This window comes from Budorcas taxicolor, chromosome 5 (assembly GCF_023091745.1).
Source record: "Budorcas taxicolor isolate Tak-1 chromosome 5, Takin1.1, whole genome shotgun sequence".
In the NCBI taxonomy this organism is placed as follows: domain Eukaryota; kingdom Metazoa; phylum Chordata; class Mammalia; order Artiodactyla; family Bovidae; genus Budorcas; species Budorcas taxicolor.
Window position 1 is genome coordinate 159379664 of NC_068914.1, and position 17487 is coordinate 159397150.

Here is a 17487-nt window from a genome sequence, read left to right on the forward strand (position 1 = left end):
TTGCAACCTAAAATACAAAATATTCTTCAAGTGGAATAATAACAATGGGAAGACGAGTCCCTGGAACATACTTCAAGATAAAAATATGATTTATAAAGATGATTAAAATTTTGAAATAACAAAAAGAAAAAAATATAGCCTAAAGGAGGAAGGCATATTACTATGAACAAGATACAAACCATCAATATTCGGTGAATGAAGGAAAAGTTAAACACAGTCTTATCTTCATGTGACTTCTTTAAATTCATCACACAAATCTTCAAAAATCAATTTTACAAATATACAAAAATCAACTTTAGCATAGTTAATGAGGTAGCAAATAAGGAAGATATTTAAGTAGCTCACTTATTACACCTGCTTAAATTTAATATGGAGAAATCAGTGACAGAGATCACATTAAGATTATTATAGCTACAACTACTAAAGTGTATGAGAAGTTAATCATATAAGACAAGTCAATATATTTAATATGGGAAATTCCTATCTTTCATAAGAATAGCCTGCTTTGTGTTAATTTGCGATTCTGGACATTTCACATCAATGTGTGTAAACTGACTAGCAAATACAAAACGACTATCACTTTTTTGAGAGCTATTTCCTGGGCACTATAAAAGCATTTTGCATGTTATTACTTATTTAATCCTATAACTCTATGAAATAAGTACCATTATTTCTGCCACTTTAGATGAACAAACTAAACGGTTTAGAAACTTGCCTAAATTTATATAATTAATTACTAAGTAGTATCACTGGTCTTTTTTTCCTTTTGCAAGTTGCTCAGTCATGTCTGACTCTTTGCAACCCCGTGGACTATACAGTCCATGGAATTCTCTAGGCCAGAATACTGGAGTGGGTATCCTTTTCCTTCTCCTGTGGATCTTCCCAGCCCAGGGATCAAACCCTGGTCTCCCACACTGCAGGTCGATTCTTCACCAGCTGAGCCACAAGGGAAGCCTAAGAATACTGGAGTGGGTAACCTATCCCTTTTCCAGTGGATCTTCCCGACCCAGGAATAGACTGGGGTTTCCTGCATTGCAGGCAGATTCTTTACTAACTATCAGGGTATCTTTACCAGCTATCAGGTTCTTTACCAGCTATCAGGGAACTGGTCTTACTCCATAGTTAATGCCCTTAGGTACTATGTTATCACAAAGTAGTTTTTAAAAAAAGACTATATCAGATAATTTGAATAATTTTACACTGCTTAATACAAACTCTATTTCAACTGAGAGGAAATAATATTTTTAAAACCTAAATTATTTGAGAGACTAATATTTAGTAACCTCATTTCAATTGTGCTATTTCTATATAACTTCAAATGTGTTAAAACCTTGAATGTATAAAAGGACAGTTAGTATCTTTATTAAACTATAGAATAACCGAGAATGTAAACTAAGCACCCAAATTCTTTCCTGGTATTCAGAAATGTATGTATTTTATATATTTATATATATATATATATATATGCTGCTAAATATATATATATATATAAATATAAATATATATACAGGGAAAATCTGAGATCCAACAGGAACATTTATTGTATATATAGTTAAAAATTAACAGCTTTAGGATATCACTACAACAAATCTAACTTTCAAAATATGATTTCTGATTTGGGGAAATATTAGAGAAATTAATTTTTTGAATACTTAACATTACAAAAACTACTGCAGCCATGAATATCTTAGGTTCTGTTAATCTTCCTCACATAGGAGAACATATGAAAGCATATATAAATATTTGTATATGTAATATGTTAGTCTTACAAATACTGCTTTAAATTATCCAAAACTGCAATTTAAATCTCTTACTTTCCGTCTTTCAGGTCCAGCAAAGGCAATATGCCTTGCTTCTTCCAGAGTCTCACAGACAAGGCCATTTCCACACACAAACTGAATTACTTTCTTCAGCTGAGGAAACTGAGTCTTTATGACATCAATCATCATTTTACAGCCTTTAATCTCCCTTAATCTTTCATTGATTGGTTTAATCTAAAAGGTTTAAAAAATACTTGATATATTAGGTATATTAAAATATAAACCAAATATTCAGGACATTCTTTTTCAAAGAACATATATAACAGTAAGTGATTTGTAGTATGCACTTATACACAATAAAAATTAGATGAGAATCTGATGAACAATACCACTGGCTTTATTTAATATTTTTAAAAAATATACTTCATCAAATGCCAGAAGATATAATTTCCAGATTAAATTTTATCACTAACTAGTTGGGATTAAGCAATGACAGAGAAACTCTCCCTGCTCTCAAAATCATAAAATCTAGTGGGAGAAAATACCTACTTGTATACTTTCAAAAGAATGGCACAATAGTATGGAACTCAGAAAACCATTTTAGGCTTAAATATCAGGAAAGCTTGTAGATCCCCTTTGACATGACTTAAGTTGGGTTGATAAAGAGATCAAAAGATATTTGCAATGTGTTACTGAAAACCAGCAAGTATAATTTCATTTTCATAAATAAAAACGCTATATATAACCAAAATATGTGTGCACATATAAATACTATGTAAAGTTTAGATACTCTTAAGACCTTTCAATACATATCTCAAACCTCAAAATTTAGCTTGCTCCACCAATAGCTGACACATATTTACTGGACCACACATTTACAACTGAAACTTCGGGTTAGCATTCCACTGACAGAACATACGTTTCATCCTTCTCCAACATACTATGCTACAGGAGAAAATAAACTGCTGGCTAGGGGTGCACTGCTAGAGCAATGTGCTCAAAATCATTAAGATAAATTATGGTAAAACTAGGGAGAAATGATATGAAGGCAAGAAAGACAGCTGCCGCTGCTGCTAAGTGGCTTCAGTCATGTCTGACTCTGTGCGACCCCACAGACGGCAGCCCACCAGGCTCCACCATCCCTAGGATCCTCTAGGCAAGAACACTGGAGTGGGTTGCCATTTCCTTCTCCAGCGCATGAAAGTGAAAAGTGAAAGTGAAGTCGCTCAGTCGTGTCCAACTCTTCGCGACCCCATGGACTGCAGCCTACCAGGCTCCTCCGCCCATGGGAGTTTCCAGGCAAGGGTATTGGAGTGGGGTGCCATCACCTTCTCCAGATATTATTCTTTGCCTGTCAATATATTAACACCAGCCATTTGAATGACTAACTGGCATCCAATCAATGACTTTGTAAATTACTACCACAGTCTCAGGCAATAAAGACATACTTTAAAAGACAGTATTTTATCACTATTAAAAACTAAGGATTTAAAATTTCTTACATCAAGGTAATCTAGTGCAAGGAACGTCTCAGGTTCAGCTCTTTCCTCCTTCAGAAATCGAATACAATCTTTTGCTACCTTTTCAGAGGCTACAACAATGGCAACCATGTACCGACCAAAAAGTTTAGTAACAGCCAGCTGGTATTTCTTATGAATAGGATGACACAGGTCAAGAAGTCTTCCAAACTTCGCAGGTTTCAAAAAGGAGAGAAAAACAAACACATTAATGAAAAACATATAATTCATCATTTTTTTAATGTAACAAAGCAGCACAGACCAAAACTAATTTTACAAAATTATAAACATCATAATTTAACAGTCTCGAATGGAAAACGGAAATAAATTTCTAGTGGCTCAGACAGTAAAGAATCTGCCTGCAATGTGGGAGATCTGGTTTCGATCCCTGGGTTGGGAAGATTCCCTAGAGGGCACGGCAACCCACTCCAGTATTCTTGCCTGGAGAATCGCCATGGACAGAGGAACCTGGTGGGCTACAGTCCATGGGGTCACAAAGAGTCAGACACGACTGAGCAACTAAGTACAACACAGCACATGAAATATGTTAGGTGTGTCATATTTCATTTAACAAAAGACTAATAAGGAGAGACTAGTAATACCAAGGGATTAAAATATTTTACAAACCTAGTAATTAAATAGTATTCATTCATGACTTTACTTTTTAAATAAGAATCTGTGAGGCATTACTGCATGCAGGTACTGAGCCAGGCACTGGGTAAACATGCCTGAACAAAACAGATCCTCTCTAACCTCACAGAGCTTTCAGATTAGTAGGGGAAGAAAATAAATAACCAATAATTATACGCATGTACAAAGTAGAGTTAAAAGAGACACTGTGACTAAGCACAGAGTGCTCTGAGAATGTGTAACAGGGACCAGGTTGACCTAAGAAGCCAGAGATGGTTTCCCACAGAGAAGTGTTTTTGAGGATCTGAGGACTGGTCAAGAATCAGACTGAAGTTCAAAAAGCCTAGAAAACATCAGAATGCCAGCCGTCCTGTATCAACGCTCCCTAGAACGTCTTGTGGATTCAATTTTACGTCTTTAGACTCATTTGCTAAGTTCTACATCAGAAATACCAATTTCTTTATGATAGATCATCATTGTCTTTAATATTTATTATCTTTTGTTTTTTCTTCTCAATTCAGGTATGATTAACTAAAATCTGACTTCTAGGTCAGTAATTTGATTTTCAGCTATGTAACCCGTTTCTTGCTATTTGCAATTGATTAGTTCAGTAATGTTTGGTCTTGTTTTCTTAGTGCTAGTTGTTTATTTTATTCAGATATTTGAACTTGATTTTGTGAATTCAAGCTCTTATTGTCTACAGCACAAAAAACTTATGGGGAATTTTGTTCTGTAACTTTTTCCCACAAGGTTCTTTGACTTCTAAATGCCTTTTATTCTTTTTTTTTTCTTTTAATACATGTACCTATACTACCATACAGCTTCTCTTCACCTTTCCTATATTTAATGTGGGCAGCTCTGTGTAAATCTTTTATTTTCTGTGATGGATAACTTTTTTTGATTGTCTCACCTAAAACTGAGATGGTTATCTCCTCTGAGCAACAAATGACGGACCAAGCATTTTCTGTTCTGTATTCTAAGGATTTTCTGATTGCCCATCACCCAAGGACTTGAACTGGAGTGGGTTACCATACCCTCCTCCAGGGGATCTTCCCCACCCAGGAATTGAATCGGGGTCTCCTGCTTTGCAGGAAGATTCTTTACCAGCTGAGCTACCAGGGATGCCCATGGGTTTGAAAAGCTAGGGTAAATGAGAGCTGTGCTAAAGCTATGCATGTATTTTACTTGAATAACTGAGTTTTGTTTTTTCTTCAATTAATATCCCATACTAAGGTTTTTCTTCTTGGGGGAAAGAGAACAAATCCCATTTTGGGGGAGAGGGCTTTGAATTGGCTTCTCAATTTAATGAAGAGCTCTAGCGCCTTCACTTTCATCTAAGAGAAGCAGAGGTCCATATTCTCTGATTCTATTTGAGTGTTAGTTTTCTACTCAGAATGAAACAAACAAAGTTTGCTTCTTGCTAGATTAAGGGATACTGAGAATTCTCAGAAATTAATCAATTTACCAGTTTGCCTTCTGCAGAATTAAGAATCAGCAATGCTGTATTTTAATCTTTAAAAAGAAATCCTGGACTATTACTATTTTCTGAAGGTTAGCAGAGCATGATGTATGAGCCCCTTTCCTCTTTTGGTTGCTGAACTAGTTTTTCTGATTTTCCTTGGTATTGGGGGAAGAATTCTGTGACCCACCCTTATTCTTCTATCATTATCTAGAAACAAAGACTAACACTTAAGAATCAGAGAGGCAAAAAAAGATGCTAAAACGAAATGAAGATGGGTGAAGAGAAAAATAGGAAAACCAAGAGAGTGTGGTATCAAGGAGACCAAAAAACAAGTGTTTCAAAAAGTGCAAGTGGTTAACAGTGTCAAATGCTGGGAAAAAAAGGCTGTCATGAAACAAGGAGCACACAGTGTCCACTGGTGTTAGTGACAAGAGAGTGAGATGACAGACCCCAATATCAAACTATGAAGTGGATACCTCACATAACAGGTTAGATATTGCTGCACTGGGGCTAATGAAACAAACTAGTAATACTGGATGGACAGTCAGATTTAGAGAATAAAAATTCACTGTTCAAAAGTATGCCAACAATGTCCACTGAAGAAAGTACTTAAAAAAAAAAAAAACTGAAATCATGAAGAAAATGAGGTTTAAGGCTATGTGTCTACAGGGCAACAGACTATTTCATATACCCATATCCTTTGGGGATATCTGGACTCTCTGGGTAATGTGTTCATATCAACGTTTCTCCCCGATAATTACTTACCTATAGACATTACTGGGGATTATACACATTTTACCCCAGTTACTATTATGCCTTAAATATAAATAATAAAACAGAAAATTTATAGGTTTCTGAAATAATACTTCCTAATAATTTCAAATTTTTAATCACAAATAAGAAAGCTTAGCCTTTTTATTTCAATTACCACTGAATCTGGGTAAAGTCTCTTAAGGTGTTCCAGAATCTCTGCTCTCTTTTGCTGACGTTTTCCTTCATGGGTATCAAGTCCAGCATTCTGCAATTCACTTCTAATAAGATTCAATTCTTCATTAACTTCAGACATTCTTAATTTTGTTTTTTCTATTTCATTTACTAAGTTTTCCTCTTGCTCTTTTTTTTCTTTCAAGCAATTCCTGTATGACAATAACAATAATAGCAAAAAGAAAACCCAAAATTTAGGAATTGCAATACACTCTAGCCTGGCATCACAGGGGAATGGGATAGAGCTCTATCTATTTCAAATGGTGAAAAATACAATATAATAAACCTAACACCAAACATGAGCAAAAGATACTTAAATTATTCTTTCTTGAGTCAAAAGATACATATTTCTGGATTCTGAGAAAAAAGAATAGATCACTCACTATAACCAGAGCAATCATCATGAGCTTAACAGTAAGTAAATGTCAATTAAAAAGAAATTCTTAGTGATAGAATACTTAGGTGCTGATAGTTTTCATGACATACTTTTATTATAAAATATCAATACCAAAGGAGAGTTTTAAGTTTCACCACTGTTAAACATTTATATTTTCAAAATCTCAACCTTAACTGGTTAATTATAATTTTTAATTATCTACAATGAAATAAAAAAACAGTGGGAGAGAACATTATGATACAGGGGAAGCATTCACCACAAATATACAAGACCCCAGAGATACAAGAAAGCTGCAAGCAATTTTTTTTACTATACCTACATGCATGTTTTTGTATACTCCTCCAACTTCTCCATTCGCTTTTTATGATCTTCTATTTGTTCCTTTATGTGTTTTATATTTTCCTAAAATAGGAAATGAAATCTGAAATCAATTATAGCAACTCCAAACAAATAGTTTTTCACTAGATGCCTAGAACTTGTAATAGCATTCGTCTGTGCATTCTAAGTCACTTCAGTCACGTCCAATTCTTTTGTGACCCTATGGACCTTAGCCAACCAGGGTCCTCTGTCCATAGGATTCTCTAGGCAGGAATACAGAAGTGGGCTGCCATGCCCTCTTCCAGGGGATCTTTCCGACCCAGAGATTGAACTCGCGTTCTCCTGCAGCTCCTGCCCTGCAGGCAGATGCTTTATTGCTGAGCCACTGGGGAAGCCTATAATTGCATGTTATTCTAAATTTGAAATATATAGATAACCATATGAAAATTCTCAGGAGAGCAAATTTTTATTTTGAAAAGGCAGTATGGTAAAAAGTTTTGAGGTTTCAGGAATCAAGGTTCAAATCTTGGCTCCATCATTTACTAGATATCTATCTTCAGCAAGTTTACTGGTAACTTTAAACCCCAAGGGGATTATTTTCAAATATTTATATACAGTCCTCTCTCTCTCTCAAACTAACTCATTCAATAAATATTTATTCACAGCCTACCATGTGCTAGAAACTACAGATACTATAATCAACAAGACAGAGTCTCTGCTCTCAAGGACTAAGGTTTGGTGGGAGAAACAGACAAGTAATTCCACTAGAGTGGCTCAATACTGTAACTGTATAGGAATCTAATAGGCAACTACAGGCTTGTGGAAGGAGGACTTCACAAGTCTTGCTCCATTCACTTTATCACTAAGTCCAAGGATTGTGGTAGTCTCTAATTTGTTTACCCTTAACCTTTTCCCTGTCTAATTCATTCTGTGCATTACAGCAACATTAGTTTGTTTTCAGTTCAGTTGCTCAGTTGTGTCCGACTCTTTATGACCCCATGAAACGCAGCACACCAGGCCTCCCTGTCCATCACCAACTCCTGGAGTCCACCCAAACCCATGTCCATTGAGTCTGTGATGCCATCCAACCATCTCATCCTTTGTTGTCCCCCTCTCCTCCTGCCCTCAATCCTTCCCAGTATCAGGGTCTTTTCAAACGAGTGAACACTTCGCATCAGGTGGCCAAAGTATTGGGAGTTTCAGCTTTACCATCAGTCCTACCAATGAACACCAGGACTGATCTTCTTTAGGATGGACTGGTTGGATCTCCCTGCAGTCCAAGGGACTCTCAAGAGTCTTCTCCAACACCACAGTTCAAAAGCATCAATTCTTCAGCGCTCAGCTTTCTTTACAGTCCAACTCTCACATCCATACATGACCACAGGAAAAACCATAGCCTTGACTAGACAGACCTTTGTGGACAAAGTAATGTCTCTGCTTTTTAATAAGCTGTCTAGGTTGCTCATTCCAAGGAGTAAGCATCTTTCAATTTCATGGCTGCAGTCACCATCTGCAGTGATTTTGGAGCCCCAAAAAATAGTCAGCCACTGTTTCCACTGTTTCCCCATCTATTTGCCATGAAGTGATGGGACTGGATGCCATGATCTTCGTTTTCTGAATGTTGAGCTTTAAGCCAACTTTTTCACTCTCCTCTTTCACTTTCCTCAAGCGGCTTTTTAGTTCTTCTTTACTTTCTGCCATAAGGGTGGTGTCATCTGCATATCTGAGGTTATTGATATTTCTCCCGGCAATCTGGATTCCAGCTTGTGTTTCCTCCAGCCCAGCATTTCTCATGATGTATTCTGCATAGAAGTTAAATAAACAGGGTGTATACAGCCTTGACATACTCCTTTTCCTATTTGGAACCAGTCTGTTGTTCCATGTCCAGTTCTAACTGTTGCTTCCTGACTTGCATACAGGTTTCTCAAGAGGCAGGTCAGGTGGTCTGGTATTCCTATCTCTTTCAGAATTTTCCACTGTTTTTTGTGATCCACACAGTCAAAGGCTTTGGCATAGTCAATAAATAATGTCTTACTCCTTTACTAAGTGATCTAGAACCAGGAGTTGCCACAAAGCAAGTCGCAATAAATTTAAGAAAACTAAAACCATATCAAGCATGTTTTCTCACCACAACCGAGACTAGAAATCAAACAGAAGGAAAAAACTGCCAGAAAACAAATATGTGAAGACTAAACAATTATTATTAAACAACCAATGGATCACTGAAGAAATCAAAGAAGAAATTTTTAAAAACACCTAGAGACAAAATACAATGATCCAAAACCTATGGAATGCAGCAAAAGTAGTCCTAAGAGGGAAGCTTGTAGTGATTTAACCTGAGGGAGAAGGAAATGGCAACCCACTCCAGTATTCTTGCCTGGAGAATCCCAAGGGCAGGGGAGCCTGGTGGGCTGCCGTCTATGGGGTCGCACAGAGTTGGACATGACTGAAGCGACTTAGCAGCAGCAGCAGCTCTGAATGGAAGAGGTTTGCAAACAATATATGCCCTAAGCGGTTAACATCCAAAATGTACGAAGAACTCATACAACTCAACATAAAAACAAGAAGCAATTTAAAAATGGGCAGGTTATCTGAATAGACGTTTTTCCAAAGAAGACATACAGATAGCAGGTGCATGAAAAGATGCTCAACATTATCAGAGAAATACAAGTCAAAATCACAATGAGATATCATCTCACCCCTGTCAGAATGGCTGTTATCAAGAAAAGTATTGGCAAGGATATGGAGAAAAGTGAAGTTCCATGCACTATCGGTGGGAACGTAAATTGGTGCAGCTACTATGGAAAACAGTACGGAGATTCCTCACAAAATAAAAATAGAACTATCATGTGATCCAGAAATACCAATCCTAGATATTTTTGTGAAGAAAAGAAAAAAAGTAATTAGAAAAGATATGCACTCCCATGTTCACTGCAGTATTATTTACAATAGTCAAGATATGGATGTAACCTAAATGTCCATCGACAGATGAATGGATAAAGAAGATGTGGTATATTATATATACAATGGAATACTACTCAACCATAAAAAAGACAAAAAAAAGACACTGTACAAATGAAGAAATCAAAGTTCAAAAAAGTGAAATGATTTAGCTATACCAACACAGTCAGTGACAGGACAAGACTGGATGGAAGCCAAGTCTCTCTTACTCTAAGGCAGAATAGTAGAATGCTCTCTTGATGGTTACCTCTCATGTAAACTATTAAGCTCCTCCTGGGCTGTGTCCTTAATGTGTGCAAATGACCTTTCACTTATGCTATTTTTCTTTTTTCCTTTAGCTATCCTCCTGCTAACCTCAATGAACTAACCTACATCTAAGAACAGACAATAGCATCTGCCTGTGCCTATCATTATGTTGTTGTTCCATCACTAAGTTATGTCTGACTCTTTGGGACCCCATGGACTGCAGCACACCAGGCTTCCTTGTCCTTCACTATCTCCCAGAGTTTGCTCAAACTCCTGTCCATCGAGTCGGTGACGCCACCCGACCATCTTATGTTTTGTCGCCACCTTCTACTCCTCCCCTCCCCTCAGTCTTTTCCAGCATCAGGATTTTTTCCAATGAGACAGGTCTTCACATCAGGTAGCCAAAGTATTGGAGCTTCAGTATCAGTCCTTCCAATGAATATTTAGGGTTGATTTCCTTTAGGATTGGCTGGTTTGATCTCTTCGCTGTCCAAGGAACTCTCGAGAGTCTTCTCCAGCACCACAGTTCAAAAGCATCAATTCTTTGGAACTCAGCCTTCTTTATGTTCCAAATTTCACATCTGTACATGACTACTGGAAAAACCATAGCTTTGACTATATGGACCTTTGCTAGTAAAGTGATGTCTCTGCTTTTTAATACACTGTCTAGGTGTGTCATAGCTTTTCTTCCAAGGAGTAAGCATCTTTTAATTTCAAGGTTGCAGTCACCATCTGCAGTGATTTTGGAGCCCAAGAAAATAAAACCTGCCACGGTTTCCACTTTTCCCCTTCTATTTGCCATGAAGTGATGGGACTGGATGCTATGACCTTAGTTTTTTGAATGTTGAGTTTTAAGCCAGCTTTTTCATTCTCCTCTTTCACCTGTCAAGAAGCTCTTTAGTTCCTCTTTGCTTTCTGCCTATCATTATACAAGTATGCATAAAATGCTTACTGACTATATGAAGGAAGACACTATTTTTATATGTTATTTTTATCAGTTTCTTTACACTTTTATTTTACTTATTTGGCTGTTCTCAGTCTTTGCTGAGGCACATGGGCTTCTCTCTTAAATTTGGTGCATGGGCTTAGTTGCCTCATGGCGTGTGGGATCTTAGTTCCTCAACCAGGGATTGAACCTGCATCCCCTGCCTTGGAAGACAGAGTCTTAACCACTGGACCACCAGGGGAGTCCTTCCACTGTCTATATCTTAGACTATGAAAGAGCACCTCAATAGTGCTAGGCAGTCTAACAGGTAATCCAGAAAATTTAATTAATTCCTGTATCTGATGTAAAACCATTTATATACTGAAAAACAAATATAAAAAGGGAATAAAATTTCATGAAAAATAATTCTAAATCATTTATTGCACAAACCGAGGTACCTGAACTTCCCCATGTCTCCTCTTTTCAAATGCCCATCTTTCTTCATCAGACCTCTGTTCCCACTGCAGCTTTTCCAACTGTTGGGTCATTATAGCCACTTTTTTTCTTACCTGTTCCTTAAGTTCTTTATATTGAACCAGCTGTATAAAGAGTATTTAAATATTGATAATTCATTTAAAGAAGTGTGAGAGGAAATTCTTTCTATGATATTCCTTACTAGCAGATAAACTTATCAAAAATGTTTTATATGAATTATACCATAATTAGCCATCTTCTCCAGCTAAGATAGCATGAACACAAAATGAACATCTTATTTAAAACTGCTTAGATACATCAACAAGGTATTCAAAACCAACTCTATAAGGTCTCTGTAAGAAATTCTGTAAGAGAAAGCGCATTAAAACTCATTAATGGTCCAGAAGTAAGAGGAGTTCAGAGAAAATTATGTATTTTTCTATCTATACAGTCACAATTATTTTAGCATATATATTGTGAAATAAAGTTATCATAAAATTAATGAAAGAGATAAACAATAGAAATTTAGTTGAAAGAATGTTTGAAAACTCTGGATTATAAATTTCTGGATATATATTATTGACATATCTTATATACTAAATTGGATATTCATTAATCACTTAACATTTTAAACAATCTTAACCAATTTCCCTCCTGTCAATTAAGTGATCATGTCTCTTCAAAGCCATATATAATCTGACTGTTAGTTTTTAAAATATTCATGAGGAAAAAATAATTACCTTAAGAACATATGAATATAATTATGTTTTAAAGGTAATTATTTTTTCCTCATGAATGTTAATTACCTTAAAAACATATGAATATAATTCCATAAAATGAACCATGTAATCTTGCTGAAGTATTTTCTATGACTTTAGTTAACTCACAAATGTTATGATGTCACCTACTTTTATAAAGGAAAAATAGCCTAGTGTAAAGATTAAATTTAGATTCTCCATATAGACTGAAAAATCAAAATCTCTAGAATTTAAATTCTGTGGCAATCTCTTATAATAATCAGAAAAAGTCATCCTTTAAATTCTAATCAAAAGGAGAAGCTGAAACAATAGAAACAAATGATTTCCCATATGCCAACTTTTTCACCTGACCAGCTTCTAGTTCAATGTCTCGCCCTTTATGTAACATTTCTTCCTCAATCTGCTTTTCAAAACTTCTCCATGCACCATCTAAATCAGCGAGCTCTGTCTCTAAGGCTTTTATGTCATCTTCCTGTTTAGAACATTGTTTTTCACTGTCCTTTATTGATTTTTTAGCCATATCTAATTTTTTGAGGTGGTGAGAAGTGTTTTCTTTAGCTTTAATGTATTGAGGTCTCTTCTGATTTAACAGCGCTTCAAGAGATCTAAAAAGAAAAATAAACTTTGCTTTAAAGGAAAATCTTACATAAAGGCAAGAGGCTCTTCTGATCAAATTATACATTTAAAAAGAAATGCTAAATAATGACTTTCAGAGACTATAAGCAGATCAGTGGTTGCCATGCTTCAAATAGGTGAAGCATTGGGGAATTTTTAAAGAGTGATAAACCACTCTGTATGATACTGCAGTGATGGACATATGACATCATGCATTTGTCAAAACCTACAGAAATCTACAGCTCCAAGAGTGAACTTTAATGTACAAATTTTTAAAAAATTCACTTAGAAGGTGAGGGATCCCAGATAAAATATAGAAAGTGACAAAAGAACCTAACTGTAGTACTCTGCTGGAAATGAGCAGAGTCCATAAAATTAAAAGCAAAAATAATTATACACAAGCCTTGTACTCTAGTTGATAAATTTGCTTCCCGCAAGGACATGGTTTAATAATTCTGATACTGCCACACGTGATTACTGGAATTGAACAATTAAGCAAATGGGTATCATGTGGGATCTTCCCTCACAGTCCAGTGGTGAAGACTCCATGCTCCCACTGCAGTAGGGACAGGTTCAATCCCTGGTCAGGGAATTAAGATTTCACATGCTATGTGGCACAGCCAAAAAGCCCCCCAAAAACCATCAATAATGATGGCAGGCTGATACTATATTAGATAGATGATCTAATAATACAACACATATATTTTTTAAATATATGGTAGAGTCTATTTATTTACTGGCCACACCATGTGGTTTGTGGGATTTTAATTCCCCAACCAGAGTTTGAACCCCACCGGACCACCAGGGAATTCCCCGTATATGATATGTTGACATTCCTGATATACTATGATAATAATGGCATTTTACCTCTGTGGTCTTCTTCCCCAAAACCCATAAACTTGTCTAATTATGAGAAAAGTAACAGAGAAATACTAATTGAGATTCAGTCTACAAAAAGCTTGACCAATGCTTCTTAAAACTGTAAAGGATACCAATAACAAGGTTTAAGTCTGAAACTGTCACAACCAAGAGGACCTTAAGAAGACACGATGACTAAATACAATATGGTATACTGGGTCAGAAAAAGAACATTAAGTAAAACATTAAAAAATGAATCAAGTATGGAATTTAGCTAATAATAATGAATAAATATGGGCTAACTAATTCTGACAAGTGTAGCATACTAATAACGTAAGATGTTATTTGTTGCTCAGTCGCTAAGTCGTGTCTGACTCTTTGCGACCTCATGGACTGCAGCACGCCAGGCTTCCCTGTCCTTCACTACCTCCGGGAGTTTGCTCAAACTCATTTCCATTGAGTCAGTGATGCCATCCAACCATCTCATCCTCTGTAGCCCCCTCCTCCCCCTGCTGTAAGTGAGAGAAATTTAGTGTGGGGAATATGGGAACTCTCTATACTATCTTTATAATTTTTTGTATATCTAAAAGTATTCCAAAGTAAAAAATCTATTTTAAAAATCAATTTTCAAAGCATCACTTAATATTTCTATCAATCTAAATAAAATCCAACTGTTAATAATGATTTTGAAAACTCACTTTAATTCTTTTTCTGTTTGTTGCAGTTGTCTGCTCAGCATTCCATGTTCCTTTTTCTTGGCTTTAACTATGTTTTCATGATGAGAAAGAGACTCTTTTGTGACACTCAAATTCTTATTCACACGCTCTAACTCAGTGTACAAAAAATTAATTTTTTTCTCATTGTGATACAGTCGGAAAAGCTGCAGTTGTATCTTGTTAATTTTCAGTTCTTCAAGGAGATTCTGGTAACGGTCTGCCTACAACAGTGAAATTCAACAACAGTTAAGAAACAGTATATTTTACATTGACCTTTCATAAACTCGACTAGAGTACTAATAAATGATCTCTAATGAATTTTCATTTATGTCATTAACAAATGACATTCTTGCCCAAAGTACCATTATTTGGATAAGGCTTCTGCATATACTTCTATAATAAACCAGTAAAGGATTTTATATTCATGCACACAATGGTATGGTGGTAAGAACCATTTGTTAGTCACTTAGTCATGTCCGACTCTTTATGACCCCATGGACTATAGCCCACCAGGCTCCTCTGTCCATGGGATTTTCCAGGCAAGAATACTGGAGTGGATTGCCATTTCCTTCTCCAAAAGAACTATCTGGGGCACCCACTAACTGAGTCCTGTCCCACTTCTGTCTTGACCTCAGAAGTTTGGCAAGCAAGTCTAACACCAGCTTCCCCATTTGTAAACTAATGGAAGTAATATAACTTTCAAAGTTTCTAGCCATTTTCAATTCAAAGATTCCAGGTAAAATTTCTTCTATAGAATGTAATTTTTCCTATGAATAGAACTAATAGGACTGTTAAAGTTCTAAATTATATGTGAGATTGGGAGAATTTCCTGAGTATTTGTACCATTAGTAAAGAAAAAAGGACTGTTCTACCTTAAGAAAGCTCTTAATCAATGAAATATTCCAAGTAACAGGTAAACAGCAATCTGCCAGGATGTCGTTAAAAATAATCATGAAGTTGGACTATTCTAACTGTCCTTACAATGTTTAAAGCTCTGCAATTCTACTCTCTATAAGCTTTTCCAGTATATTACAAACACTATAGTTTGACTTGCACTTACACCACCATCCCTTTCCACTGACAAAACCAAGAACACACACACACACTTATAAAAATCTGAAGAAACAGAAAAATATCACTAATAAGGGACACGTCTACCTTTCATTTATTTTTTCAAATATTTATTAACTGGCTATTGTGTGCCAAGCCCTCTTCTATGTGCTGTGAAATATGGTAGGGAATAAGGTAGAAACAGTCTCTGTTCTTCTTAGATTACAACCAAGTTATCCTAGTGGAGCAGGGAGGGAAGCAGAGTCAGAGAATAAATAAGCAATAAGTAATACACAAGATAATTTCATACAGCAAAATATGCTACAAAAGAAACAAAATGGAGTAATGCAGTAGTACCAGGGAAGGGATGCTAATTTAGATTGGGAGAGTGGACAGCAAATGTCTGCCTGAGAAAATGGCTTCTTTATGAAAACTTGAATGAGAGTATTAGCCATGTAAAAATCAGGCACACAATTACCTAGGCAGAGGAAACAGCAAAAGCGCTAGGACACAAGGGAACGTGATATTTTCAATAAATGATAAAGGTCAATGTGGTTGAAGAGTAGAGGAAGTTAAAGTTTCAGAGGTGAACAAGACGCAGATCAGCAGGCAGGAAAGGGAGACTAGATTCTCAGTGCAGTGGAAAGCACTGCTTCAAAAGAGGTTTTATGCAAAACAATGACAAAATCTGCTTTGCATTTGATAAAAGAATACTCTAAAGGCAAACAATAATCAACAGTTTACAAGGCACTACACCACGCACTGTAAAGGGCACCAAGAAGTAACACAGAATAGCATTTACAAAGTGTGACCATGGCCTCCTAGAGTTCCCCAACACCCTTTCATGGAGCCCCTGAAATCAAAACTATTTTCCTAATAATACTCAGATTTCATTTGTTTTTTTCACTGTGTTGACATTTGTACCAATGGTGTAAAAGCCAAAGGAGGGTAAAGTTCCTAGGTCTTAGCACAGGTTCAACACAGAAACAGATATGAGAATTCAGTTTTCTATTAAGTCAGATATTCATGAAATTATAAAAGGTAAAACAATACCACCCTTCTAATTATTTGGTTTTATAAAACTCAGTTTATTTTTCATAAAAATATGCTATTTTATGTTAACATGCAATGAGTTTATTATTGCTATTTTTACAAAAATAAATCATCAAAATATAATTTTTAAATGTCTCAGTTTAAATTTCAAATATAATAAATATTGATAGATAATTCTTCAGGGTCCTCAATAATTTTTAAAGTATAAAAGGATAAGATCCAAAAATCTGAGGGCCTCTGCCATATGAGATATAAATCCCTCAAGTTTAATTTTAGTTGGGAAAATCAGACACCTTTGCAGCTCAAGTTGTCCTGCCTATTTCGGAGAAAGAAACCCAAACTAGAAAATATACCAAAAAGTTTATCTTTGATGAATAATGGGCTTTATTTAAGTTATTAAAAGAATTTTTTTAGTAACCCCAAACCAATACTTACAATTCTAACACAGGTTTTGTATGCAACACTTAATTGGTTACCTCATGACATCTTACCTCTTCTTTCTCTAATTTTGCATGTTTGCGCTCTGCAGCTACATTTTTTTTCTTATTAAAATTAAACTGTGCATCTTCTTCTGCTTTCTGTAACTTTCTTTTCTTTTCCTCATATTCTCCTATAAGCTCTCCTGAAGTGCTGATTTCCTCAAAAAACTGGGTTCTTTCTTTGGGTTTTTTCATTGAAATTGACTCCACAGTTCCCTTTCAAAAATAGTTAAGCACACCAACATATAAAATATAGTGATACATTTTCAAAATCACGAATAAAA

The 17487-nt window shown here is 35.8% G+C and overlaps 1 protein-coding gene across 1 annotated transcript in view; it reads right to left on the reverse strand.

The window, feature by feature from the left end:
• The window catches only part of SMC1B (structural maintenance of chromosomes 1B), an 83338-nt gene that overhangs the window by 54119 nt on the left and 11732 nt on the right, over positions 1-17487 (reverse strand). Inside the window, exons 4-11 of the mRNA XM_052639831.1 lie at positions 17216-17419; positions 14604-14842; positions 12779-13037; positions 11659-11799; positions 7070-7152; positions 6298-6505; positions 3263-3448; positions 1815-1994 (exon numbers count right to left, since the gene is read on the reverse strand). Of these exons, the coding sequence (XP_052495791.1) occupies positions 1815-1994; positions 3263-3448; positions 6298-6505; positions 7070-7152; positions 11659-11799; positions 12779-13037; positions 14604-14842; positions 17216-17419 (1500 nt within the window). The remainder of the gene's footprint in view (positions 1-1814; positions 1995-3262; positions 3449-6297; positions 6506-7069; positions 7153-11658; positions 11800-12778; positions 13038-14603; positions 14843-17215; positions 17420-17487) is intronic.